Source organism: Arvicola amphibius, chromosome 14, assembly GCF_903992535.2.
Source record: "Arvicola amphibius chromosome 14, mArvAmp1.2, whole genome shotgun sequence".
NCBI lineage: Eukaryota > Metazoa > Chordata > Mammalia > Rodentia > Cricetidae > Arvicola > Arvicola amphibius.
This window is the reverse complement of record NC_052060.1, coordinates 25,821,258-25,847,270: the sequence shown is the minus strand read 5'-3', so window position 1 is coordinate 25,847,270 and position 26,013 is coordinate 25,821,258. Positions and strand designations below refer to the sequence as shown.

The window sequence follows — 26,013 nt, the reverse complement described above, 5'->3', positions numbered from 1 at the left end:
AAGATGATTTGTGCTCTATTAAGAAATCGGTATAAAGCTAAACTGGGTGTAATGACCTTCCTATGGGACTTGCCTGTTTTTCAGAGTAATTTTGAAGATGAAGATGTGGAAATGAAAAGCAGCGTCACACAGGGAGACAAACTACGTGCCTTAAAAAGCCAGAGGCAGCCCCGCTCCTCGCCATCCTGTGCATTTAGGTAGCCCCGGCTTAAACCTTTCGGTTCATAGTGTGCTTCCGTTGTGGGTAAAACGTTTCATCTTCACTTCAGAATACCGTTTTACAAATCCCGAGTGTTCCTGTGTTTTCTTTTCACCCTCATCGCCGGCTGTTGTGTGTTTCATTGCTGTGGGGAATAGCTAAAACGGACATGCTTCTGGAAACAGGTGTGCCGTTGCTGTTTCTGGAATTCTGCCTCGACTTGCCGAGCAGTTATTTTAGATCAGCAGTGATTTCTGTTGTGATTTGTACTCGGAGATTCCCAGGCGCGGTGGTGGCAGGTCCTCACCAGTGTGCCGAGGGTTCGGATCGGAGCCAGCCCGTGAAGTGGAGTAGGCTGTGCCAAGTTTTGGCATATCCCACTACTTGACTTCACCTTCGATTTTTTTGAGATTTGGATAAGCGATTCCTCCCTGTGTCTGAGAAATTATAAGCCATCTCGAATTTGAAGTTTGAAATCAGTCGACAAAATCAGATCTGGGAGTGGTCTTCTGACCACAGAACAGTTGAAAGCTTGTGTTAAGAAGAAAGAAATCTTACAGAAGGAAGGGTTACATTGGGACAACAGTTCTCTACCTGGGGGTTGTGACCCCCTCTTGGGATCAAATGACCCTTTCACAGGGGGGGGTCACATATCAGCTCTCTTGCATGTCAGATATTTGCATTATGATTCATGACAGTAGCACAATTATAGTTATGAAGTGGCAACGAAGTATTTTCTGGTGGGGGGGTCACCACAATATTACGAATTGTAATTATAAGGTCGCAGCATTAGGAAGGTTGAGAATCACTTTTTTGAAAGAAAGTATAATTTAGCAAGTACCTATGCATTCAGGACCAACTCTTCTTGTACAGATCTCGGAAGCCATGTTTAGATGTGAATTTTCTTTTGAATTCTCTGTTTTCTCAGGGGGTAGACTTCAGTTTCCACAATAACACTATGGCCCTGTCAGGAAACACTTCTCTCCCGAGCACTTAAAACACTGCCCCCTTCACCCTAACATTCATGGTGAAATACCACGCATGCATTACCTGCTGGCGGGAGGATTCATTTTGTAAAGTGTGTGGAGGCCGATACCCACCCGCGTGGTTTTTCTCTCTTGATGGTTTAGTATCTTCATGTCTCTGCCTCAGATGCCGTAGGGTGGGATTTGTTTAGCTGTGTGCACCTGGTCACACCTGAGTTCTTGTCTTTGATTTCTGCAGGTCAGATGATATAAAAGGACACCAAAGGGCAGTGTCCCAGACTTTCAGGTACTGTTAACAGATTTACAAATATCTAGCTCTTGTAAATATGTATGGCTTTTTAGACATGTTTTCCAAGCATCAAACCCCATGAAAATAGACATAACTACACAGCCTTTTCTATCCATTCACTTATTTTAGTAATTGGAATAAAACTCCGCCCTTTCGCTGAGCAACATCTTCAGCCTCTTACAGTTTTTCAAATCGTCTTTTTTTTTTTTTTTTGGTGTTGTCGTTTTTGCTTTTGAGATCAGTTCTCTCTCCACAGCTCTTTGGCTATGACCTGGAACTCACTACATTGACCAGGCTGGCCTTGAACTCACAGAGATCAACCTGCCTCTGCCTCCTAAGTGTCGGCACTAAGACCATGCCTGGCCTAAACTTAATTTCAAAATGATTTATTTGTTTTTATTTTATGTGTAAAAATGTTTGGCTGCATGCATGTATATGCACCTTGTGTGTGTGGTGTGTGTGGTGCCTGCCTTCAGAAGAAGGCACTAGACCCTCCCGGAACTGGAGTTATAGACAGGTGTGATCTGCCATGTGGTGCTGAGCCCCAAACCTGAGTCCTCTGCAGGAACAGCAAGAATCACTGAGCCTCTGCCCAACTCCAAAACCAGCTTCATGTTTAATGTTTACTGTTGAAAGGGTATTTCCTGTCCCGCCTTCAGGTTGGGTGCTGGTGGTTATGACCTTTACACTCTTTGAGCTCCCAGCACCTTCTGGTCTTCAGTAAACTCCAAAGTGCTTTGTGACTTTCTCCTTTTCAGCCCAGAGATAGCTTCTGGTCTCCTCCCATGTTTAGCTCTCCTTACGCTACTTTTGTGTGCATTTGTGCATCGCTGTGTTGGTTTCTTTTTCGCTCTTTCATTTATAAGAGGAGGAAATATTAGTGCTTCTCTCTTGAAACAAGGTCTCCGACCCTCCTAGAGTTATACCCTAATACCGGTATTGCCAGGGACCATTGTGGCATCTGGTGAGAACACTGGATGTGATTGGTCAGTATTGTTGATAAAGGGGACAGAGACACAGCCATTTTTTCCTTAGGATTTCATTCTAACCTATGTTGTTGAATGGGTGGTTCTGCTCGGCCCACTTCTTCAAAGGCCCGAGTCATTTCCTGGCATAACTTGTCCACTTTTGTTTGAGGGGAAAAGATGGCATCAGCAGTGCTTAGGAGGGCAGGTGGTGAAGAGATGTTGAAGCAAGGCTTTGTGAAGCAGAGGAGGAAGTACAGTCCAGTTTCATCACAGGGCTTATCTGGGACAAAAGGTATTTGGTATTAGAGTTGTGGCTGAGCTCTGGCTCACTCTAGAGCAGTCACTTTCCCCTTTGTGCCCACCGGGAACTTGGTTGTGGATCCCCTGATGAGCCCTTGGGAATGGAAAGGAGAGACAAACAAGTCTTTGCCCTCAGGGAGTTTGCATTGAGTGGTGGAAATAGGCAAAACTGAGCTGCTGAAGGAGAGCATAAGAGGCGTGATTTACTTACTGGGAGTGTGCTCGGTGAAGCAGACTGCTGATCCTGCTGGGGAATTCACTCAAGCCTTGCTCCGGGAGGTAATAACCAAATAGACCATTCAAGGGCAGGTGGTAAGAGTGAGCTGGGGGGAGGGAGTTAAAGACCAGAGGTGAGGAGAGGCAAGGACAGAGGATGCCCTGCAGGAGAAATGGGGCGAGTGCAGTATGGTCAGGAACCCCACAGCTAGGTGAACACATCTAGTCGACTTCCCTGTTTGTTTGACGTGACAAAGGCACTGGATGCAGCCGCACAGAGGTGATAAGTGGCATTGCCCCTCACCTGTGTGTAGAGACAGGTGAGAATCAACTAAAATGGATAGGGATGTTCGCGGTCATCACGCCCTTGACTCCGTGGGTTTCATCTTGTGGGACTAATACCCACTTGGAGAAGCAAATGCCAGATTTTAGAGGTTTCCACAAGCCAAGCCTTTAACTAGGCTTTGTGGACCTGGGAGAGAGGTTAGATGGTTTGAATGGCGAAGGAACAGAAGGAGATGGTTTAGATTTCTTCAGAGGGGATTTACGGTCTGAACTGCTGAGGGATGAGAGGGAAGTGTGAGGAATATTGGCCACCTCATACTCTGTAGGGCAATTGCCAACTGGAAGGGAAGGAGTGGATTTGTGTGGGACTTTCTTACCATTTTTGGTGCCTTTTGGGGGCACTGAGCTTTCTTAACTTTCTTTGTTATAGTTCGTTGGTGAGTATTTTAGGTAGCACAACGGCGGTGTGACACTCTGTCCTCTTTTCCTCCTCCAAAGATTAAGTTCCTCCCCGCAACCATCTGTGTCTACTGTGAAGACCCCCAAGGTGTGTTTGTCCTCTTCAGCAACAGCCAAAAGGATAAACAGAGGCTCTTTGTCTTCGGGTGCAAATATGAGAAGGTAATTTTCCTCTACCTCTTTCAGGACTCCAGCCTGGGGTAAGAAAGGCCTACTGCAGGCAAGGAATATGGCTGCAGGTCTATGAGGAGGGACTGGGAAGAAGTGGAGAAACACCAAGGAGCCCTCTGTTTTTTCTGGGGCTTCTGGTCCTTCCTCCCTGACAGGGGATGAGGCTTCAAAGGGGTTGGTTAGGTGTGCACTGGTCTTCTAGAGCCTCTTCACTTTGCTACATGTGATATAGATTAATCAGTCATACTAATGATCAACAGCAGGCACCAACTCAGATGGGTAGAGATGCTGGATGCCACTCTATGCTAGAAAATGTCTGGGTTAAATTGTGGACTTAAGCCAGCTTCCAGACTCTCTGTATGGTTACTCTTTGCGTCTGGCAGATACAATTTTCAAATATTCGATGTTAAGACCAACCAGTGCTTAAGCCAGTTTCTTGGGTCTTGGTTAACTGCTTCTGACCAAGAAACTTGGCATGCGTGAATAAGGCCACAGGTGATGTTGTTACCAAGAGTGATGATATTATTTAGTCATCTGAGTGGATCAGAACCATCCTCATTGATTTCCCATGATGCTGTCTTCGTATGTGAGTAGACATTGTTGTCTGTTTTTTTCTTCCCTCCCCTCCTGTGTTTCTCCCCCAGCTTCTCTATAAACTCCCGGCTAGCCAGTTCTCTAGGGAACTTGAACACCACGACCGATGACCCTGAGAACAAAAAGACAGCCTCACCCACTAAGGCAGCCTTCATAGCCAGCCCGTTCACCAGCTTCTTGAATGGCAGCTCCCAGCCACCTGGCAGAAATTACCCTGAGCTCAACAACAACCAGTACACCAGAAGCAGCAATGGCAGCAGCAGCAGCGGTCTTGGGGGCAACCTGAACAGCTCCCCAGGCCCCCTGAGCGCCAAGCCCGAGGAGCACACCACCATCCATAGACCCTCCTTCTCCGGGGGGCTCTCTTCCTCCTCAGTGAGATTCCTGAGCCGTTCTATCCCCGTAAGTTCACAGACACCACCTCTTGGTCCTCAGAACCCTGAATGCAACTTCTGTGCCTTGCCTTCCCAGCCGAGGCTGCCACCAAAGAAATTTAATAGTGCCGAGGAGGCCTTCTGATCGACGCCTTTCCTCTCTGTTGTGCAACTGCCCATGCGCTACATTCTGCTGGCTCCTCTTCCAGTAAATGCCGAGTTTCAACCGGGTTTTCCTCCTTCCTTCTTTTTCTTCCTCTCCCCTGTGAGGTGGGTTTTTCTTTAAAAGGGAGAGAGCTTTCGTTCCATGGGTTGCGGACACCAAAGGCTTTGCTACTTTTCAGTTACATTTCCCAAGCTTTCTGAGTATCTGGTACCAGGCAAAGGCGCTTGATCCATAGCATTGGTTTTGCTCAGGTGATGTGTTGAGAAGGATGCCTTCCCTACTCCCCAAGGTTAGGATTTGGGGCAAAGTCATGTGGGGCATGCAGGAACTCTGTCTCCCCCACAGCTGAGCACCAGGCCTCCTGCAGGGAACTCTGACCCACAGTTCTTTGAAGTGGCAAAGAAAGGAGCTAATAAGAGGTCAAAGAGAAGTGGGTGGTAACCTGGACTGGCAAGGTTGGAGCAGGTAGTCTCTAGGAAGACATTTAAAATTATCTATCCCTCTTCTAGAGGCAAGTGAGGACTGCAAATGATTTTGTGTGTGTGTGTGTGTGTGTGTGTGTGTGTGTGTGTGTGCCAGAGATCTTTATTTAGACACCAGATTCCCTTTTTACTAGCCCCATTGGACTGAAAAACCTATTGGTCATGACTTTAAAAATTTAATAATTTGATTGTGTCGAGAGGTATTGATATCCATAGGATGTGAATTTAATTTGGAGAGGGGAAAGGGCAAATAGAGCTATACCCAACAAAAGGAGAAGGTGAGATAGTGGGTCTGTTGGTTGCACAATGGGCAGGAACGAGCCTGGTTCCCTGGGAAGGCTCTGTCTGCGTTCTGCCATGTGCATGCTCTTTAGCCGTTTGCTCAGCCAATCAGCGGGGTTGAAGAGGAGAGGAAGAAAAGGACTGCTGAGTGGCCTACTCAGCAAAACACAGCATCTGTGGTTTTATGATGGGACCCAGTTTCCTTAGCCCGTATGAGGTTGCTCCCTAAGATGAGAACTGAGTGATGCAGAGTGTGTGTGTGTGTGTACGCTCACGCTTTCATATGTAGGTCCTCTGGATTCATCTTTATTACAAGCTTCCTTTCAAAAGTTGTTTTTTTCTACATTCCATATGCAATTCTTGCATGTATAAATTTCCATGTCTGATTTTTATTTCTATGAAAAATTTCACCATTATCTAAAAATTTTAACCTTTTCGTTTATTTTATGTGTACAAACACATTTCCTGTATGTATATGTGTATGTATGTGCACCATGTGCATGTAGTACCTGCAGAGGCCAGAAGAGGGCGTCTCATTGTTATTTTAGATTCTGTTATAGATCAGGGTTCCTATTAGCTATCTACCCACTCTTTGACCTGATTCTGATCTGACTCTAATCCCTTTATGTACACTGAGGAGATTTGTGTCATAAATATGGAAATCCATTGGTCGGGGTAGGGCTGGGTGGAGGTAGGGGCTGCCGGGTGGGCACTAGATGTGAAAGGACAGAGTATTTAAACTTTCACACTGTGTCCACACATCTTGTACTTGACAGAATGAACTGGGTTCTGCCAATGTTTTCACACATTGTTTTGTGGATCAGCCTCTTTTTTTAGAACTGACTGCACATCTTTGTATCTCCAGGAAAAGTGTTATATAAATAATTATACAAACAGCGCATAGATTACACTGCTAAAGGCGCCTGCCATCCACTCTTAAAGTTCGATGCCAGAAGCATCAGTGAATTGACAAAGTCTTATGTTCTGGGATCCCTGGTTAGTAGGGAGAAGTGGGCCTACCCATTCTCCTCTGCTAACTGGAGCCTGGGGGAAGGGGTGGGATTCTTTACACAATACTGATCCCTCCTGCACCCCATGATGTTTCTCTAAAGTGCGCTTTGGCCTCATTCCACACTTAGCTGCTTCTTTTTCCCTTCCTCCTCCTCCACATCCTGCTTTTTGGCTGGAATACGGTGACTTTCCAGTAATTATAAAATATAGGCAACTATTGCCACTATCCCCGCTTCTTCCTTTGTTGCTGCGTTGTAAAGAAAGGCATTTATGACCAGAATCGGCATTATGGCTGCCCTTTCCGCCCTCTCAGCCCGAGAGGAAGGAAGAAGCAAGCAGGCCCCCTGCGTAGACCTCCCTTCCATTATCTTTGCCTCAGGAGTCTTCTGTGATCCCCTGTACAAAGTGAAGGCTTAAGTCCGCCCTTGATGACTAGCTGGTAGCAAGTCAAATGAACATGGAGTTCCCCACTTCATGCCCTGATAAGGAAGGGCTCGGAACTGCCCTCCTTCAGGGTATGCGAAGTTTTTCTGTGGGACTGGCCTTTTGCCAATCGGTGCTACGGAAGCCTAAGCAGTGCAGGACCCAAGAACAAGGAGGACGGACTCACTCAACACAAGTGTTTTAGGGGACCTCAAGCACTTGCCTCTGCAAACACAAGGGCCCGAGTTCAAATCCCTGGAGCCCATGTACGGCTGGACCGCAGTGCACGTATGTACGGCTGAACTACAGTGCACGTATGTAACCTCAGTGCTCCTGTGTTGAGACGGGAGGCAGACGAGAGAATTTCCAGGAGCTTGCAGGCTAGCTAGCCCGGCCTCCACATCCCAGCCATATATGACAAAGAGGCTCTGTCCCGAAACAAGGTGGAAGGTCAGGACATCACCCAAGTTTGTCCCCTGACTTCCACGCGCGCCCCATGGCACGCACATCCCACCCCACCACACACAGCCCACTTCTTCGGTAAGAAAATGGAGCCTGCGTGGTAAACGCCTCCCTGTACCTTTAAGAAAGACCCAGAAATTCTTGGGGGATGGGCGTTTAGAGGGAGTCTAATATTTTAAAGCTACAATTAGCATCTCTTTTGAAAGCTGCAATTGCTCTCTCACTTTTTTTTTTTTTTTTTTGCTGCAGCTCCAGCCCCCAGAAAAATGTAAAAATGATTTCCTTGTTCTGTCATTAAAATTCTTTAACACGGAAAACAGGAATAAATGTTAAGGCATCCCTTGTGGTTACGGCGGAATGCTGAGAGGTAGTCAGATTTCAGTTTTATTATCTTGACCTCTTGGATTCGTCTTGTCTCTACCGTCCAGTGCAAAAGCACATGGCTTCCCGTTTGGTGACCTCCTTACTGCAGAGATCAGTTTGATTCCTGACTGAGAAGTTTTTGAGTGCTTGAGAAATGGGGGGCATGTGATGAGGGTGTGGGTGGGGTGGAAGTGTTTCATTAAGTTGAAATTGCTTGTGGTATCTGTCTTGAAGATTTGCGCGGTTATATTTTTAATGACACTTTTCACCGAACTGCTATTCGTCACCCTGTCCTTACCTGACCCCCAAGCCTGTGTTCTGGCATGATGTTTCCCCCTATAAGCTGTTCTATATCCCACTTTGATCCTCCATGTAGCACTTCTCAGGATGGTGGATTTGTCCTGTAGGCTTTAAGCAATGTGGGAGCGGAGATGGTGGTACCTTGATTTCCATGGTTACATGCCTGGATCCTGTTATACAGTAGGCACTCAGAAGGCATATATTGATTGGATAAAATGATGGATGGATGTTTAAATGAATGAGTACGGTAAAAATGATTACTCCTGTTTTATGTATAGTAATCTCAAGGGGCAGAGAGATTAAAATTTTGCTCAAGATTGTCCTGCAAACAGACAACAGAATCGTATTTTGAACCCAGGGCAGCTGAAATCCCCCAACACAATATTTTGACGGCTTTATGCTGTGTATATACTGTTACAGGGGGATTAAAAACTAGAGATGTAGATGATAGATAGTTAAACAACATTTCATTTTTTTCCCCAATAGGCCAGGGAAACTGTGAGGAACGGCTAGTGTTTTAGTCAGCTGGGTTTTGGGGATGAATAGGAGTGGAGGGGGGAATCCTAGTGAAGGCAGGAAGGTGGGGAATGGCCCCTCTATGCAATGGGGAAAAGTGGGAACAAAGTCACATAGTAGTTGAGTTCTTAGGTTCTGAAAGGAAGTTTACCTGGGTTCAAATTCTGTTTCGGACACCTTTTTCTTTAATGGAGGTATTTGGCACCTCATTTAACTTCTCTGTGCTTTAGGGGAAAATTGTAATTATAACGATCAGGGGCAAATCAAATTTTCTTGCTTGTGTGAAGCTTGAACAATATTTCATAGAAGTTTTTTTTTGGTAAATTTTATATAAATATGTGGCTGTGACTTTGAAGATGGCTGGTGATTTACAGGATGTTGGAGCTGATGTCACCATGTCCGTTGTAGTCAAATGGCTATAGTGTTTGAGAAAAATCCCATGAAGTGTTATGCAATTGCTTATCAATATTGCATGGTGGTTGTCAGCTATTATTGCTAGTGTTGCTGAGCATTCTCGGGACAGCTGCAGGCCTGCGTGGCTGAAGACCAGGCTGGGAGGTTAAGTTTAAGCCAAACTGGGAAGTAGAAGTAGGGTAGGAGGTGTGGGAGCTGTCTAACAAGAAGGATCAACAAGATTGATGTTTTAGTTGTACAACTAATGCTTTTAATGTATTATTATTATTTTTTTTCTTTTGAGAGAGGTTTCTTTTGTTGTGTATCCTTGGCTGGCCTGGAACTCGTTATGTAGACCAGGCTAGCCTGGGACTCATCTGTCTCTGCCTCCTGAATGCTGAGATTGATGGCATGTGCCACCACGTCCAGGTTAACTTTTCAGTATACAAAGTAATGGGTTTTGTTGTGACATTTTGTATGTGTCTATTTCTGTACTTTGCTCACCTTCACACCCTCGCCAACACCTCCTGTTTCCCCCCCTTCCCCCCTCCGCTTTCCTTCTTCCTTTTGAGAGGATAAGATGTCCCTTCTAACCTCGTCAACTTTTGTTACTTTTTGTTTTCTTGATGACAGTCATTCTGACTGATGGAGTCTCAATGTAGTTTTGATTGTCATTTGCGTGATGACATACATTTCATGTATGTCTTGTCGTTTGTATTTCTTTCGAGAAATGTCTGTATGGTTCATTTGTCCCTTTTCCTGATTGGATACTTTAGGCTTTTCTGGTTTTTCTTTTTTGTTGCATATTTCTGGATATGGAACCCTTGTCAGATGTATAGCTGACAAAGATTTTCTCCCTTTCTGCAGGTTCTCTTTCTTTTTTCAGCACAAAACTCTTTAGTTTCATGCAATTCCATTTGTCAATTTGCCTTTTCCCCCGAGCTATTGAAGTTCTTTTCAGAATGTCCTTGACTATGCCTGTGGAGAGATCTGATGGAGATGCTTTCCGCACCTGTGTGGAAGGGAGCTTCTGGTGGAATACCAGAAGCGAGGAGACCCGCCAGAGCCCTCTGCCATGCTTAATGCCTGTGTATGTATGGTATGTTTGTGTGGGCACACATGTGCCATAGCATTTGTGTGTGGAGGTCAGAGGACAACTCCACAGACTTGGGTCTCTCTTCCTTTCTGTGTGTCCCAGGGATTGAACTCAGGCCATCGGGTGTGTGTGGAAAGTGCTCTACCTGCTGAGCCATCTCTCCTAGCCCTGTATTTAGTACATGAAAACTTAATCACCTCAAAAAAAATTAGAGTCCTTAACTAGGCACTTTAAAAAATGATGTTCAAGCATGCAGCATTGTAAAATAGTGTGTGTTGTTATTTTAAAGAATGTACGTGTTCAGTCACAAGATTTCAAAAAAACTGTCCTTTTCTGTTTTGGGCTTCACATTATTGCAGCTTTGTGGGGACATCCCTTCTGAACAAGAGGCTGAAGCAGTGGCTGTCGGACTCCTAAATTTGAGGAGAATGTTTGGTGAGACGCTTCCCTGTAATTAGATCTAATGGAAACTGCTTCGGGTATTGCCTACTGAAAGTTTTTTGTTGATTTTTCTAAAATTGTGGCCTCCATTGAGCTTCTTAGTTGTTCACGCAAATGTTAATTGTCACGTGTCTCAGGAATACTGCCCTGGTGAAGGCCGTAGGTTCCATCAGTAATGGCACTCATTGTTTCTAGAACGTTCCGGGTATTCTTGGTTCTGCTGTTTTCTTATTCTCTTTGCTGTGCTGACATCTTTTATGATTTTTAACTCAGTCTCTTTTACTTTTAGCTCATATTTTAGAATTGGCAAGTGCTTTCTATAATGAGCTGCTTGGTCTCCGTTGGATTTATGCATCTCTTTTGCCCTGTATTGTCCCCAAACGCTGTGGCCTTTTGCATTCTTCCTGCATGATATTCTCATCCACTCTTGGCGTCAGGAAGATATTTCTCGAAGCCCTCTGCTCTCTTCAGTTTTTCTTCTTTAAAGATGTCTGTTATCTTCTGGCTCCTCCCTCAACAAACTGAACTCACTCAAGTGTTTTCCCTTTAGCTTGTGCGTCTGTCAGTGAATATCGAGTACTTTGTTCTTATTGACATAAAGTCTGGTTTTCTATATACGAGCATCAGTATTTATGTATTATCCATATATATATAAGTTATTGTAATTTTAAACTTACTTCATATGGACATTTCATGAGGTTCTTGAATTTCAGAGTTTTTAATATGTTGCTCAGACACATAAAGTAATGACAAACCTACTTGGTTTCAAGTTGGAAGGAAAATTGAAAGGAAATACATACTTCTGACTTTTCCTGAGTCACTGCCATTGCTGCCCTCACTCCCCCATCTCCTTCTCCATATCTTCCTCTTCCTCCCTCTCCTTCCCCCTCTTCCCCTTCTTCTGCTCTTCCATCCCTTATTTTTGACACAAGGTTTTACTATGTAGCCCAGCCTAACCTCAAACTCTCAGTTTTTCTGCTCTTAGCCTCCCAAGTGGCAGGATGGCAGGCATGTGCCACCATGCCTGTTCCCATGGCTAGTGCCCATTCTTGTGTTGAGCTGGGTAGGGCTTTCCTTTGGTTGTGAACACTCTGGGTGAACAAACTGAGTAGCCAGTGCACCATTAGATCCTTCTATGGTCTTCCACCAGGCAGACTGTAGGTATATTCTAGACATAATTGGTACTTAAGTAAGGTTTGGAATAAGATAAATTCCAGACTTGTTCATAATAAGATTGGTGAAAATCTGAGTGATTGGCAAGTACATTAAAATAAAATATTAAAATAAAGCATATTTCATTGTTAATTTGGAACATTAGTGATGACAATAATGTGCTATTTATTGATTGATTCAGTGGCTGCTCCCAGTAGAAATCTCCTGCCCCTCAGTAGTGTATAATGGGTTTTCTTAATTTCAGCTTGATTCCTTTTCTCTGTTTTGAAAATAATGACCCCATCCTCACTTTAAATATATTTAGTCATTCATTGTGAATAGTTTACTAAAATAATAAATAACAAAGCTGAAATTTATTAAATATTTTTAATTTACATTTATTTAATTGAGTGTTAGTGTATGTAATAGTGAAGATGATTCTAGATTTCTAAACTTCTATTGTCTTTAAATTGCTGTGATTATTTTTTCACCCCTCGTCTTTGTTCTGGCCTTGCTTTGGAGTGCTGCATTTTCTTTCAGTGGAGAGACACTGAGCCACTAGTAATAGTAAGAACGTGAACTCCATCCCTGCATTAAGTCATAGCTTTGGCATTTGCTCAACTCTGCTGCCTGTTTGGTCCCCTCCCAAGGGACCCGGGCATTTTATTTGTGAAGGTATCCCTTTGTTTCATGGTCAGCAAGGTGCAGGCGATGTCTTTAGATCTGCAAACAGCTTTTTCTGTAGTGTTTGCAGATGTACCGAGCTCTAATTTCAGTCTCCGGTGCTAAACAATGCTTTACATTAACTGTCTGGATAAAGCCTGCCAGCTATTTTCGTCTCTCTATTTGATAGCACTTTTCAAATACAAGATTTGCAGTAAGTGGCAAAGTTGATTTAAAAAAAAAAGTATGGCGTTGAGGTGGTTTATATTCTCTTAATTGCTTTTATTATGAAACTTAAATTTACTTACTCATTTTTCTCATCCTCTCTATTTCTTTTTTCTACCTTGTGGTACTGAGGACTGTTTTAGAACCTGTCACACGCTGGGCAAGTTCTCTGTCACCAAGTTAGTTATATCTTCAGCACTTTTTTGCTTTATGTTTTTAGGAGCAGGTCTCACTAAGTTGCGTGGGCTGCTCAGAGCTTGCTCTGTAGCTCAGGCAGCCCTTACTTGAACTTGTGATCCTCTGGAGTATCAGGGACCTGACTGTATCTTTTTCCTTGTGTAATAACAACAATACTGTCAGGTTGCATCCATTTTTATTTTTTTCATGTCTTAGGGGCCAGGAATAAAAGAAAGTACTTTTCATATGTTTTTAAAGTTTGACCAATTAAAAATGTTCTGCCTAATGTATAGTATATATCCTCACTCCAGAGCTCAGTATTGTTTCCCTGAAGCAAAGTCAGAGACACACATTGTTTTCTACCAGTCTCATACATGCATCTCCTGGCTCAATTCATCTTCAGGCTGCATTCCTAGTCCTGCCACTGTGTTCCCACTGCCACCCACCACTTCAAATACCCACTTTCTAATTTAAGACTGTAGCACAATTAATAAAAACCCAGAGACAGATATTGGGGTTTAAGCTGAAGAGCAGAAAAGCATAACAGTCATGCCACCAGAGAAGTCTTACCTCTACCAAGACTGGGTGACCTGAGCCTCTGCCTCTTCCCATTTTATAGTCACCTTTAGTGCTGGGATTAAATGTGGGTGACTCCCTAGTACTAGGATTAAAGGTGTGAGCCACCAACACCTGGATCTGTTTCTGCATTGACTTTGTGTAGCCCAGGTGGCACTGGACACACAGAGATCCATCTGCCTCTGTCTCCTGAGTCCTGGGATTAAAGGTGTGTGCCACCACTGCCTGGCCTCTAGTGGTTTAGTTTTACTCTCTGCGTTTCAGGCAAGCTTTATTTATTAAAACATAAATAAAATATCACTGCGTAGGACTGTTTCAAAGTCTTGTCGGATGGATTGTATTGTAAGAAGATTTTTTTCTTTTGCTTTGAAATGTATTAGTTTCCAAACACATCCAGGCATAGACTTAGGACACTCATTGCTATTTGTTCTTGTGTTCTGATGGCTTTATTTTGTTTGTTCGCTTATGGAAAATTCTCTGCTATCATTTTTTAGATGTTACTTTTCTGCCTTCCCTTTGCTTCCTCCCTAAACTTTGGAGAGAGACAGATAAAGCCTCCCATCCAGTGTGCAGCTACCAGCTGAAAGTACACAGCGTGCAGCAGCTACACAGAAGAAAAATGAGTTTGGGATGTTTATGCGGGAGCCCGTCACTGCAGCCTCAGTATTTCCGAAGTTCTGTTTAATATTTTTAATCCTGAGCTCAAACTAATACTGTGATTGAAGTCCTCCTTTGGTTTCCAGGTACTAACTGTCTTTTACAGTACATGCTCTCGAGTGTATGCCTATTTATGGAGTGCGGTGCAGTGATTTCAATGGTCTCATCTTTTTTAACCTAGCATCTCTGATTCCTTTGTGGTTACAGCCACATGCTATGGTTTTTTGTTCTCTCTCTGTGATCTTGAGGTTCTCAGATGCTCAACCCTCTCCCTGATGCTTTACATTTCTGCTCAGGAGACTTTGTCTTGGGTGTGACTTTGTCAGTTCTCAGTGTCACCTTCCTTCTGTGGTGTAGCATTCTAGTTGACAGGTTCACGCTGATGCGTGTGTGTGTGTGTGTGTGTGTGTGTGTGTGTATGTGTGTGTGTATCAGTTGATGTTTGGAGTCTTTGTCATTCTCCACTTTATCTTTTGAGGCAGGGCCTCTCACTGAGACCCTCCCTGATTTGACTGACTGGTCTGTAAGTTCGGGGGATCAGCCTGTGTCTGCCCCCCTAATCCTTGGGTAGCAGGTATGCACCACTGTGCTCAGCTTCAGTGTGGGCCCTTGGGGTCTGAGTTCAGATCTGATGTTTGTATGATAAGCACATTACTATGGGAGCGTTGTTAAAACTTGTCTGCCTGCTTTGCTTTTCCTTCATCTAATGAGTTTCTCATCTTTTTTTTGAAGTTCCATTTCATTTTTTAATTGATATATTAACTATGTCTATTTATGGCATCTATTATTATTATTTTTTGGCATGCTGTGGTTATATTAGGGTGATTATTATATCTACTGCCTTGGCCATTTATCCATTCTTGTGAGTTCTGCTGATTCTTGGGGTCTTTTAGTGTAGAAACTGATCCAAATGACCCAGGCTTGGTGATCTGGGCCCAGGCTTTCTTCTCAGGCATGGATGTAGTTCTGAATAAGCCCTGGTCTGTGGATGGTAGCCCGGGCTTCTCCCAGCACCCTTTCCCAGCTGGAAGAGCCTGAGTCAGCCTTGGCTTCATGCCTGGGGATTTTGGCCCATGTGTCCTTGAGAACAGAACAGCTGGCCACCTCTGTTTGTCTCCGACTCTGTAGTCAGTGACCTACCACTGAGGCTTGATTTATTTCCAGGTCGCAAAGATGTTGATCTTGCTTTGCGCCCTGCAGTGGTTTTGCTTTCTTCCTTATATTTTACAAATATTTAATTTGTCCATGGAGGGGTTTGTTTGGATTAGAGCTTGCTGGTCCATCCTGACATTAAGTTTGCAACTTTCCATTGTAGGGCCTTTTGGAATTTATCCAATCAACTTTTAAAGATCATTGCCCTCTGCTTGTGAGCATTAATCTCCCGATTTTGTCAGGCAGTTCCCCACCTTCTTGGACACCTGCTCCTCCTAACTGCCATTTCTTATGTTCTGTATCCTCAACCTAGACAGCCTTCCTCCTTCCTGCCACCCAGACTCTCCTGTGCAGCTTTCCTAGGCCACACTTACTAAAGCAATCATGGCCTTTTCTGAAGTCAATTTTTCTCATTTGTCTGCATCATTCCTCTCTTGAATAGAGTTGCTTATCTCATGCTTTTAGACCCTGGATCCCTGCATCCAGCATCCCTACACCTAGCTCGTAGATGTAGTACTGATTGGTAAACCTGAAGTGAGACAGACATATCAGGTAGAAAACATGGCATCTAACTTTTGGGTATCTCATATCTAGCGTTGGGATATGTTTACCTATTTGTCGTAGGCTTATTTATTATATATTTTCATAATTTGCATATTGAGTAGGTCATTTCTTTCTTTCCAAAATTTTAAAATTCTCTTTAACTCCCTGACTTTTTTTTTCTATATTTAAGGCCTATTTTTATTGCAGCCCCCCTCTCATATACAGGAGGGCGTTCACGTGGAATGTGTATCCTTGCACAGAGAGCACATTGTTATGAAGCCTTTGAGTCTGCCCCAGCTGCCACTAGACCCCATCAGATCTTCCTGCGAGGTACCTGTTGTCCAGTGCCCTTCCATCCTTACCTCTGCTGTGAGAGTTGGTCTTCTTGAACCATTCTAGACCCTCTGCACTTACTTCTGTCACAAGCAGTTCTTGCCTCTAGTTTTTCATGTGCTCTTGTCCATGTTAGTTTCTAAGACAGAGTTAATCAAGTTGTATTCATTTGGCATTGTTCAAGGGTTCTGTCTGTCTATAGAGACAAGTCACGATCTCTTGGCTTGCTATTCAAGGTTCCTCCCCATCATCCCTGCGCCTTGTTGACTGTGTCAGCGGCTGTACTTGGTGTCTTGGCATCCTTGTATCCATGCCCTGATTGGGCTTGGAGCTGAGCACATGACATTCACTCTGTGTTGTTGATGTTGTTGTTGTTGTTGTTGTTTCCATTTCTGTGACTGGTTTTATATTTCCTGACCTGCTGGCACAAGTTCTTTTGATGGCACATCTGTGCCTGATCCAGGTAGAAAAGCTTTTTGCTTCTCAACTCTCCTACAGTAGTTCACACACCTGTCACTCACAGCCACATATCCAAGACTTTTCTCCTCTGCTGGCTTTTGAACTGCACGGTGCATCCTTGTTTCCTGAAGCTCCACAGTCTGGGAAATGCCTGATCAGTCGTATCGAACTGAAAGTCGGGTACTATCTGTGCTCATGCTGATAAGCAAAGGAGCCTTGAAGGTCACATAATACCCCTGTTAGCCTTGCTCGTGTGTGAAACACTAGTCAAAAGAAAGCCAAGTTTTCAGTTTTAACATTCATATACAGTAATCTGGAAGTTGTCTATTTTTGGGGGAGGAATATGGCTTTGCTAAGGTAGACAATAACTTTAAAACGAGCTTGCATCAATATAATTTTGGTGTTCTGATGAACTGAAAACACTCATGTCATGGTTGACTGAGTCAAGCAGGGTGTCAACAATCTGTCATCTAACAATTGAACTCTTTGTGATTGTTGAAAAGCCTATATTAAATTCTTCCAGAAAAAAAGACTCTATTAAAAGCCATGTAGGAAGGTAAAAGAATATTTTACATCATGTTTTAATTAACCAGAATTGTCTTGTTACATCTTGGGGCTCTTGGAATACATAAAGGACACAAGGAAAATGTCTATACCCTTTTCAAAGCCAATTTTATCACAGCACTTTGGGCTTTTTGTGTTGACATGGTGACCACAAAGCCTTTGCCAGTGGTGTTTCAACTACAATCCCAGAGAAGTTTGCATTGCATCTCTGGAAACGAGCTCCTTAAAGTGTGGAGAAACCACATTTGTGGAAATATGTATCGGTGTGCACATTCTGTGTGTTAATTCTTAAGCAGTAAAAAGAAGGCTCAAGCGATTATAGAGACATGAAAAGGATATAAGAGGGGGAACATAATGGGAGCTGTAGATTAAAATCCCCCCCGGTGTTCACTTGTTCAATACTTTGTATGCAAGAGTATAAAATAAAACCCCCATTACCAAGTGTGTAGTTATCTTAATTATCTAAAATGCTAAACTAAACTCCTTTCTTTGCTTTATTTTTGGCTCTATAGTTGGAATTCACACCGGGGATAACAAACAGACCAGGTTTTTTCTTTCTTAAGAGACTCGCGGAAATAGATAAATAGAAATTCAGAGTAGCAAAAGGGCCACACAGAAAGGCTCTGACTTCCATGGAGCTAACCTTGAGAGCATTTGTAGAAATCATTGGAGCAGAAGACATCTCCTTACCTATCTACTGTCAAGGTGTTAATCTTCTGTCATCTTTTCTTATTTGTTGCTTTTGACAGCCAGCTTATGGCTGTATTTACTGTCTGTACTGTAAGTATATCTATAATTATGAGACATTTTTCTGCCACAGCTAAGTAGCTGGGTTGTTTAAGTAAGCACCCCCACCCCCAGAAGCACTGAAACTTTAAAGTTAATATGTACATCTGCCAAAACAGATTAGAAACAAATTTCCAGAACAGAACAAGCAGTCTTGATCTCTTTTCCTAACACTTTGTTTTATATCAAGCCTGCTTTGAGGGAATGAGACTCCTGGATGGAAGCTCATATTTGACATAAAACACATTGAGGCTGAAAATGTCAAATAATTAATTTTAACCTTGTTTCCCAGGTTGAACATTGCTGCATTATTTTATGGTATCCATTCTAGAACAATGCCATGTATTCACAATAGACTTGATCTAGTCTGAGAGCCTCATAGAACTTACTGATCAAATGAACTCCAGATTAAATGTCAGTTATATAAACACTTGTAAATATGAAATAATTTTTATACTTCAGGTCTCCTGACCACCTCCATTATCTTCATCATTATCTTTATTTATTTATTTTTGAGACAATGGCATTGACACATGGAAGCATCAAGAAACGCTGAGCAAATAGAATTAAAACATTATTTAGCCAGAATACTCCAAGTATGGATTTGCTTTTGAGATAGGGTCTCTCTGTGTTGTCCTGGCTGTTCTGGAACTCACTGTGTAGACCAGGCTTTCCTCTAATTCACGGAGATTCTCCTGCCTCTGCCTCCCTGATTCTGAGATTAAAGGCGTGGGCCACTACATCTGGCCATGGGAATGTTTTTATAATGATTCCTTTTTCATTCAGTTCTGATGAAAAAGAATTTCAAAACATACTATCTCCTTTAATGTGATACATGTAATATCTGTTTTAAATTATTTAACTGCATTCTTATCAGGGTAAAAGAGCCTGCTAGCTGGAAGAAGTAGTGATTACAGGATAAATGTTTGCCAGGCTCCCAGGCTTCAGACTCCATCATGGACTAGTTGAGCAATCTTGGAACAAATAACTTCACTGCTATGTGCCACAATTTCCTTATCTGGGAAACGGGCAGTATGAAGGATTTATTGAGTAAATACATAAAAAGATGTCTAAACTGTGTCTGACGTATAGAAAAGTACTCAGTGAACATCTCAGAACAGATGGCCTGTCAAGTAATGTATCCAATTTATTAAGAACTTCAAATGGTTTCTTCATCTGGTTTAATAAAGTTAATAGTAATTATAGTGTTTTTCAGTTATAAAGTACATTTTTATTATAAAAATTAAAACTCTAATAGCTGGCTACTATCTTTGCTACATTAATACTGGTTGAGCATCTCTCATCTGAAATGATTTTGAATTTTATTTGCATATATATATATATACACATATACATATCCATATTATGTTTCCTGGGGTCTGCATATGACCGGATTATGTTTGTTCTACAGCTTACGGATATAGTGTGAAAGTAATATTGTGCACTTTTGACGTCGTTTCTTTGTTTCTTGTGCCTGTGTGTTGACTTCCTCACCATATGAGGCCCCTGTGGAGTTGTTGCTTATGTTTAGTCAGTTGTAGATTTTGAAATCTTTTGGAGTTTGGCTTGCACTTCTGTGACATACAGACAGTTGGAAGACATTCTGTACAGTTGGCTGTCCTGCAGGTACCTGTACAAGAAGCCTGAAGTCACGCTTTGCTACGGTGTGCCTTCAATTAAACTAGCAACTGCGGCGGCTTTAGGCATCCATCATCTGTGCCGAGATCCCAGTGCAGTGTACCGGAGGGTTTTCTTCAAGGTCTCCGTGGCTGAGCACAGGGGGACCCGAGAGCACATGAACCTGATCTCATTCTGCAGGCACCCAGTGCTTTGGAATCTATTGTTTACCGCCGCACACTGTTCCTCCCCTAGAGAAAAGGCCTCGGAAGCGTTAGCTGCGATTTCTTGAAGTCGGTGTGTCTTGTAGACTCTGTCCGGTGTTTCTCTTTCCCCTTTAGTCTTTTTCATTAAGGAGTTTTATTTTTAGACTGAGAGTAAAAGGAAGTTAATTTCTTACAAAACACTGAAGTTGCAGTAACTCGTTAAACACATTTTTACTGCTCTTTTATTGTGTTCTTTTAGCTTTCCCTTCTACCCTATGAAGAAAGAAACTGTGGGATGTGGTCTGTTTCGAGAACCTTAGTATTGCATTTTCCTCCCGCTCTGACTAATATATCTATAATTGTTTGTCGAACAAGTGAATTGGCAGGACCAAAGGTCCTGCTTTGGCCTAATTTGTTTGCAAAGCTCTGCAGAGCCATTTCAGCAGCGTAAGAGAGCAAACTGGGTGTGAAAAACACGGAGCAGGAGGGACTGTGGCAAACTATATTTAAAGCTGGACTGAATCCCAGGGTCTGTGGGTTTTTGCTATACAAAAGCAGAAGCTTTAGTCAGGAGACCAGTGAATACATACTTCGTGTGAGTATCAGAAATCTGAGGTGTTCTAAACTATTTCCACTTTCCAGATCAGGGAGTTAGGAAATGAAAACTATAAACACACACCTAGGTTCACGACATACACCTGATGTCTGAAGGAAGTTTCAGTCACAGCTGTTTGCTGTATTCTGCACTGATTGGGAATTGACGAAGCCTGGCGTCTCTAAGGAGGGGTTTGCCAGCGCAACTGTGCTGTTGTAACTTTGTAAGCTGTTTAAAGAACCCTAATTTCTGTTGGTGAGAGTGTTGGCAACTTTTCTAATTGGAGCAAAAGCCCAAGTTGAACATTCTGGAAGGCACAGGGTCTGTAATGCACAGGTGTGGTGTCCTTGCTGCCAGGGAGACACTTCACTGGCTGTGCCTCTGACTCTGAAGTTTCTAGACTTCAGGAGATGCAGGGGGTGCGGGGGTGGGGGAGCAGTTTGGGCAATGATTACCAATATAGCTACTGCTCAGCACATGGGTTTGATAACATTAGCCCACCCCACAGGACATTCCCTCTCTGGGATCACCACTTATATTATGTTGCTTACTTCTTATCGTCTCTCTTCTCCTTTGAAGCTTTACTATAAGCCAAATCTAAGAAAATCAGCCTGTGAAGACCCTTTTCTAAAGACGTTGGGCCTCTTTTGGCCCCGAGAACCGCCCCTCTTTCTTTTCCTCTCATTCTTTGCTGGTGGTACACAATGTTCATTTTAGACTGTGCACATCTCTATCTTGTTAAATAAATATCTCCACCTTTATTTCATGCGTTATGTCAGCGGGCTTCACCTTTTGTGAATAAGGATCATAACTGCCAACTTGGGTTAAAAAATATTTAGTATTTACTAATTTGGCTATTGATGCAGAATAAAGTTTCGTTTTTTTGATTTTGATTTTGAGATGAACAGTTAACTTTATGTTTTCATAAATTCTTTGGAAACTGTGTGTTTGTGTGTGTGTGTGTATGTGTGCGTGCGCACATGTGCATTACTGATAACTGTATCATCACCAAACTGGACCAGTCTTGAAATTAGTAAGATCTATTAATAAAATACTCCTGTTAACAAAAGGCCACAGGTCAGAATGAAAAAGCATTGTGAGAAAAGAAAGCATCTTGCAGAGAACCACGTAGGCTTTGTTGCTGTAGGCATTTGATGAGAGGAACTGTGCAAAGGGCTCTTACTGCTCAGATCCGATCTGTATGCTCTGTGTCACCACTATGTGCTGCTCAGAAACAACTTTGGTGAGCTTCCTGCTGCTTTTAGACTCTTCCTGATTGTGTCTGCTGTCCTGGCATTCTGACGCGTGCCCCTCACGCTCCTATTACATCAGTATCTCTGTCGTGGAAGGATCTGTATTGCTCACTTCTGCTCACCGGCTGTGCAGTTGTCACAGGACCCTTGTGCTCGCCATGCCTTTGGGTCCTCAGATGAGATTCCAAAGCCAGTTGTGCTTTGTGTTCCCATAATGAAAAGGATTTACTTTATAAGGTATTTACTAAACCCAGGCATTCTTAGGGACTGTCTTTAAGTGGCTGCTAATTCTGTTTGATAAGCATGTACATGCCACTTACATGTATTAAATAAAAAATCTAAAGTTTGTTCTAACAGCTCTCAATTAGTTAACAACTATCATTTATTTAATATTGAGTCAGAGTCGGTATTATTACACTTAGGCTCAAGAATCAAATCAAAGTAAAGGCTACACCTTTACTTTCAATTATTACTTAATTGTAACCACGATGAAACGTGATTAAATCTTTTGAAATAGAAAATGTTCTAACAGCTCCTTTACCTAACCAAATGTCTTGCTTTCTTAGTAAAAGTGCTCTCTCCCCTCTCCTTTGCTTCCTTAGTTCATTTCATGTGTCTTTTACATAATAGACTTGAACTGCCTTGTGTTGAAGGAGGAGGCTGGAGGACGTTTTAGCAGCTTTACGTGCGATGGTTAACCTCAGCTTGTGTCTCTCCCTACACAGTCCCTTCAGTCTGAATATGTTCATTACTAAGGCCTTGCCACTCCAGCGAAGGAAGCGCAATGTGGAGGGGAACAGCTGCTTGCCCGGAGGATGTCCCTCTCTTCTGACCCTAGAGAGTGTTAAACACAGCGCCGTTGAGAGACTTGAGACCAGAGCACTGGCTAACGACTACTGTAAATGCACTGTAATGATCTTAATGGAGGTGTCCATACTTGTAAAGACAGTTTTCATGTTGAATTTGGTATTTTTCAAAGGTTATTTTTAATGTATTTCAGTAATGCATTTGTTACTGCATTTACATGTACAGTGTTACATTATATATGTATCGTGAACTTTATAAAAGACTATTTTGATAATTTTATAAGTATATAAAATTATGTAAAAGCTAGACTATATTTTGATTTAGACTTTCCTGCTGTTTGCTACCAAAAATTTGTATTTTAAACTTGTTTGGCTTTAGTATGGCTTTGTCTATGATGAGTAAATAATTCTTCCTTATTAAGCGGAAGTGAGGGAGCACCTTTTTAGAAAGTGACTTTAAGGCTCCCCCTGTGAGTTCAGAAGAGCAGAGAAGTCTGCCTGAACTGGAGTTCATCCAAATTTGTCTCTACCAAGAGTGGCGTCATTTGGTAGGGTTTATTTAGGAAAAACTTTCCCCCTTTGTTTTTGTTCTTGAACTGTTTGAGTAGGAGGCTTAAAAAATAGAAAAGGAAAGAAAAAAAAAACTTTACCATCTCTTTAAGACCAGAAATCGCTGTCTCTCCTGAAAGCATGACTTTTTTCTCTATGAAATGACAGACCATTCCAAATGCTTTATTTTCTTTCCTCCTCTCATGAGTGCTTTTTTTTAAAAAAAAAAATGCCTTAAATCATGTATTTTGCTTATACCTCCTTGTAAATATGCAAAGGAAGGATACAGATTTTAAGAAACATGCCTACAGTTTGTGAGAACACTCTCAGTTAATGTACAGTAATGCTGTCAAAGACCAAACAGCACTTCAGAAGAGCTAGCAACTCCGAACATTCTGCTTTGGGTACGAGGTGATCATTGCCTGGTAAGCAGGCATGGTCTGATGTCAGTTTCAAAACAATGAAGGAATAAACTGAATAAAATGCTGCTAAGTACACTAAAGGAGATAGATTAATGGAGCACACCCCCGATGTCTAGACACGGGTCTGCCTAGAATCGGATGTCAGAGTGAAAGGGCCCCCAAGGGTACATCCAGCCCTTTCATGTGAGTATGATTCCATATTTGTTTCCTGAACTCTATGGGCTTCTTGTCTATATGAGATAGGGAGTCTGAGATACTGATTCTTTTCCAGGCTGCTTGAGAATGGGCAAGGGCTAGTTAAACTGATCATGCAAAGTGCTTTATTCCAACTGTTGAGTTATTTATGATGTATTTATTAGGAGGGGGGTATCTTCAGACTAGTATATGTGTTTCAGCAAGATACCTTGTTCACGTTTTACACTTTTTAAAAGGCATTGGAATGAATGTTTGACTCAGGTTTGTTGACATCATTTCCCATAACTGCAGTACCAAATAATTGCACTCACCCGATGGAATATTGAGTTATATGTTTTTAGAATCAAAAAAACATAAAGAGGAATTAAATTGTTTATCTTTTCTAAAGTTGAAAAGTAAAATATTTTATTATGAGTTATTATTTTAAAAAGTTGGTTCACTGTGTAGGAAGAGAATACTATTTCTTTCAAATTCTCATTGAAAAGTAGTTGCAGCAGCATTTGAGATGTGGGTGAAGAGAGCCGTGTTATTGTTTTTAGTTGTTCTATGAACACCAATGAGTGCAGCTACTAAAATGATTGTAAAGTTGACTCCTGTAAATTTTCCATAATTATGTGTGTATATACGTCATATGTATCTACATGTGTATGTCTTAAGCTTATTTATACACATGAACATACATAAGGCACACCAAGAAGGGGATGTATATACTATAGAGATTATACAGCAGAGAGATTCTCCACTTATAATAAAAATTGTTTGCCATGTATTTTGTTATGAATAGTTTGTCTCCCAGAGGATATTTTGTTCTATTTTGAAGTGTAGAAGAATACACTGCTAATAAATAAAAGTTTTACGCAATTTACTCCTGGACATTCATCATTTCTATTTTGAGTTCTCGGTGTCCTTAAGTCTCTTTGTAACTTTAGTTTGACTCCACGTGGTTGACTCTCTTTTGGCCCCCTTGGGCTCAAAATTATTGATTTTCAGTTATTTTATCTTGTATTGCTATCCTTATGCTGCTCCTCATGCACAAGACCACACTTTCAAAGCAACCTTGTTCTTCGGATCTCACAGACATCAGAGAATATTGGGTTCCTCTTCTCTCCCTACAGCTCTGAATTTCCTTTCTGTTAATACAATACCGCTAGGGACCCAAGCTATGGTCCTGCTGTGTCATTTGCAACTGTTGACGATGCTTATGCAACGTGCTGCACATCTGTTCCTTTTGGAGAAGAATGACCATTTTTCTTTTTCTTTTTTTCATTTTACATACCAATCCAAGTTGCCCACCTCTCCTCTCCTCCCGCTCTCCCCGACTTTCCCCCAACCCCAACCCCATCTACCCCTCAGAGAGGGTAAACCTGGCACATCATTTGATGCAGGACCAAGCCCCCCCCCCCCACCATCCCCGCATCTAGGCTGAGCAAGGTATCCCTCCATAGGGAATGGACTCCAAAAAGCCAGTTCATGCACTAGGGATTACTCCTGGTCCCACTACCAGTGACCCCCACAAACTGCCTAAGCCATAAACTACCACCCACGTTCAGAGGACCTACTTCAGTTCTATGTAGATTCTCCCGCTTTCAGTCCAAAGTCAGTGAGCTCCTCCTAGCTTGGACCAGCTCTGTCTGTGGGTTTCCTCATTATGTTCTTGACCCCTTTGTTCATATCCTCCCTCCTCCTCCTCTTCATCTGGATTCCAAGAGCTCGGCCCCAGTGCTAGCTGTGGATCTCTGCATCTGCTTTCATCAATTACTGGATGAAAGTTTTATGATCATAATTAGGGTAATCATCAATTTGATTACAGGGGAAGATCAGTTCAGGCACCCTGGACACTATTGCTAGGAGTCTTAGCTGTGGTCATCCTTGTGGGTTCCTGGAAATTTCCATAGTGTCAGGTTTCTCCCTAGCTCCACAATGGGTCCCTTTATCTCTTTCCTTGCTTTTCTTCTCTGTCCCTTCCCCAACTCAATCATGTTCCCCTCCCTCCTCCTGTTCCCCTTCCCACTCTCCCCCTCCACGTTCCCAATTTACTTAAGAGATCTTATCTATTTCCCCTTTCCAGGAGGACCCCTACATGGAAATACAGAGCTGAATCAGATGAGCTATTATAGGGCCCTTTCCAGAAGGCACAGGAAACCCTTTCCTGTGATGGGAAGGGGGTTTTACATCTGCAGGGGTTGTTGCTGTTGTTTCTTCTTTCTAGTGCTGGAGGTCGAGCCCAGATTTCATGCTAAGCAGACTCTGCACCTGCACTACAACCCCGACTTGTGTCTAGGGTTGGGAATTTATAGTTAACTCATT

The 26,013-nt window shown here is 42.6% G+C and overlaps 1 protein-coding gene across 3 annotated transcripts in view; it reads left to right on the top strand.

Moving 5' to 3' along the window:
• The window catches only part of Cdc14a (cell division cycle 14A), a 145,756-nt gene extending 121,185 nt beyond the window's left edge, over nt 1–24,571 (top strand). For 2 of the 3 annotated variants that reach the window (XM_038311183.1, XM_038311185.1), the window contains 4 exons: nt 85–197; nt 1,424–1,471; nt 3,742–3,864; nt 4,518–4,986. In XM_038311183.1, coding sequence (XP_038167111.1) covers nt 85–197; nt 1,424–1,471; nt 3,742–3,864; nt 4,518–4,986 — 753 coding nt within the window. Of the gene's footprint in view, nt 1–84; nt 198–1,423; nt 1,472–3,741; nt 3,865–4,517; nt 4,987–22,459 lie in introns of those variants that run through there. The other variant, XM_038311184.1, reaches the window with a different exon arrangement.
• The last annotated feature ends 1,442 nt before the right edge of the window (nt 24,572–26,013 follow it).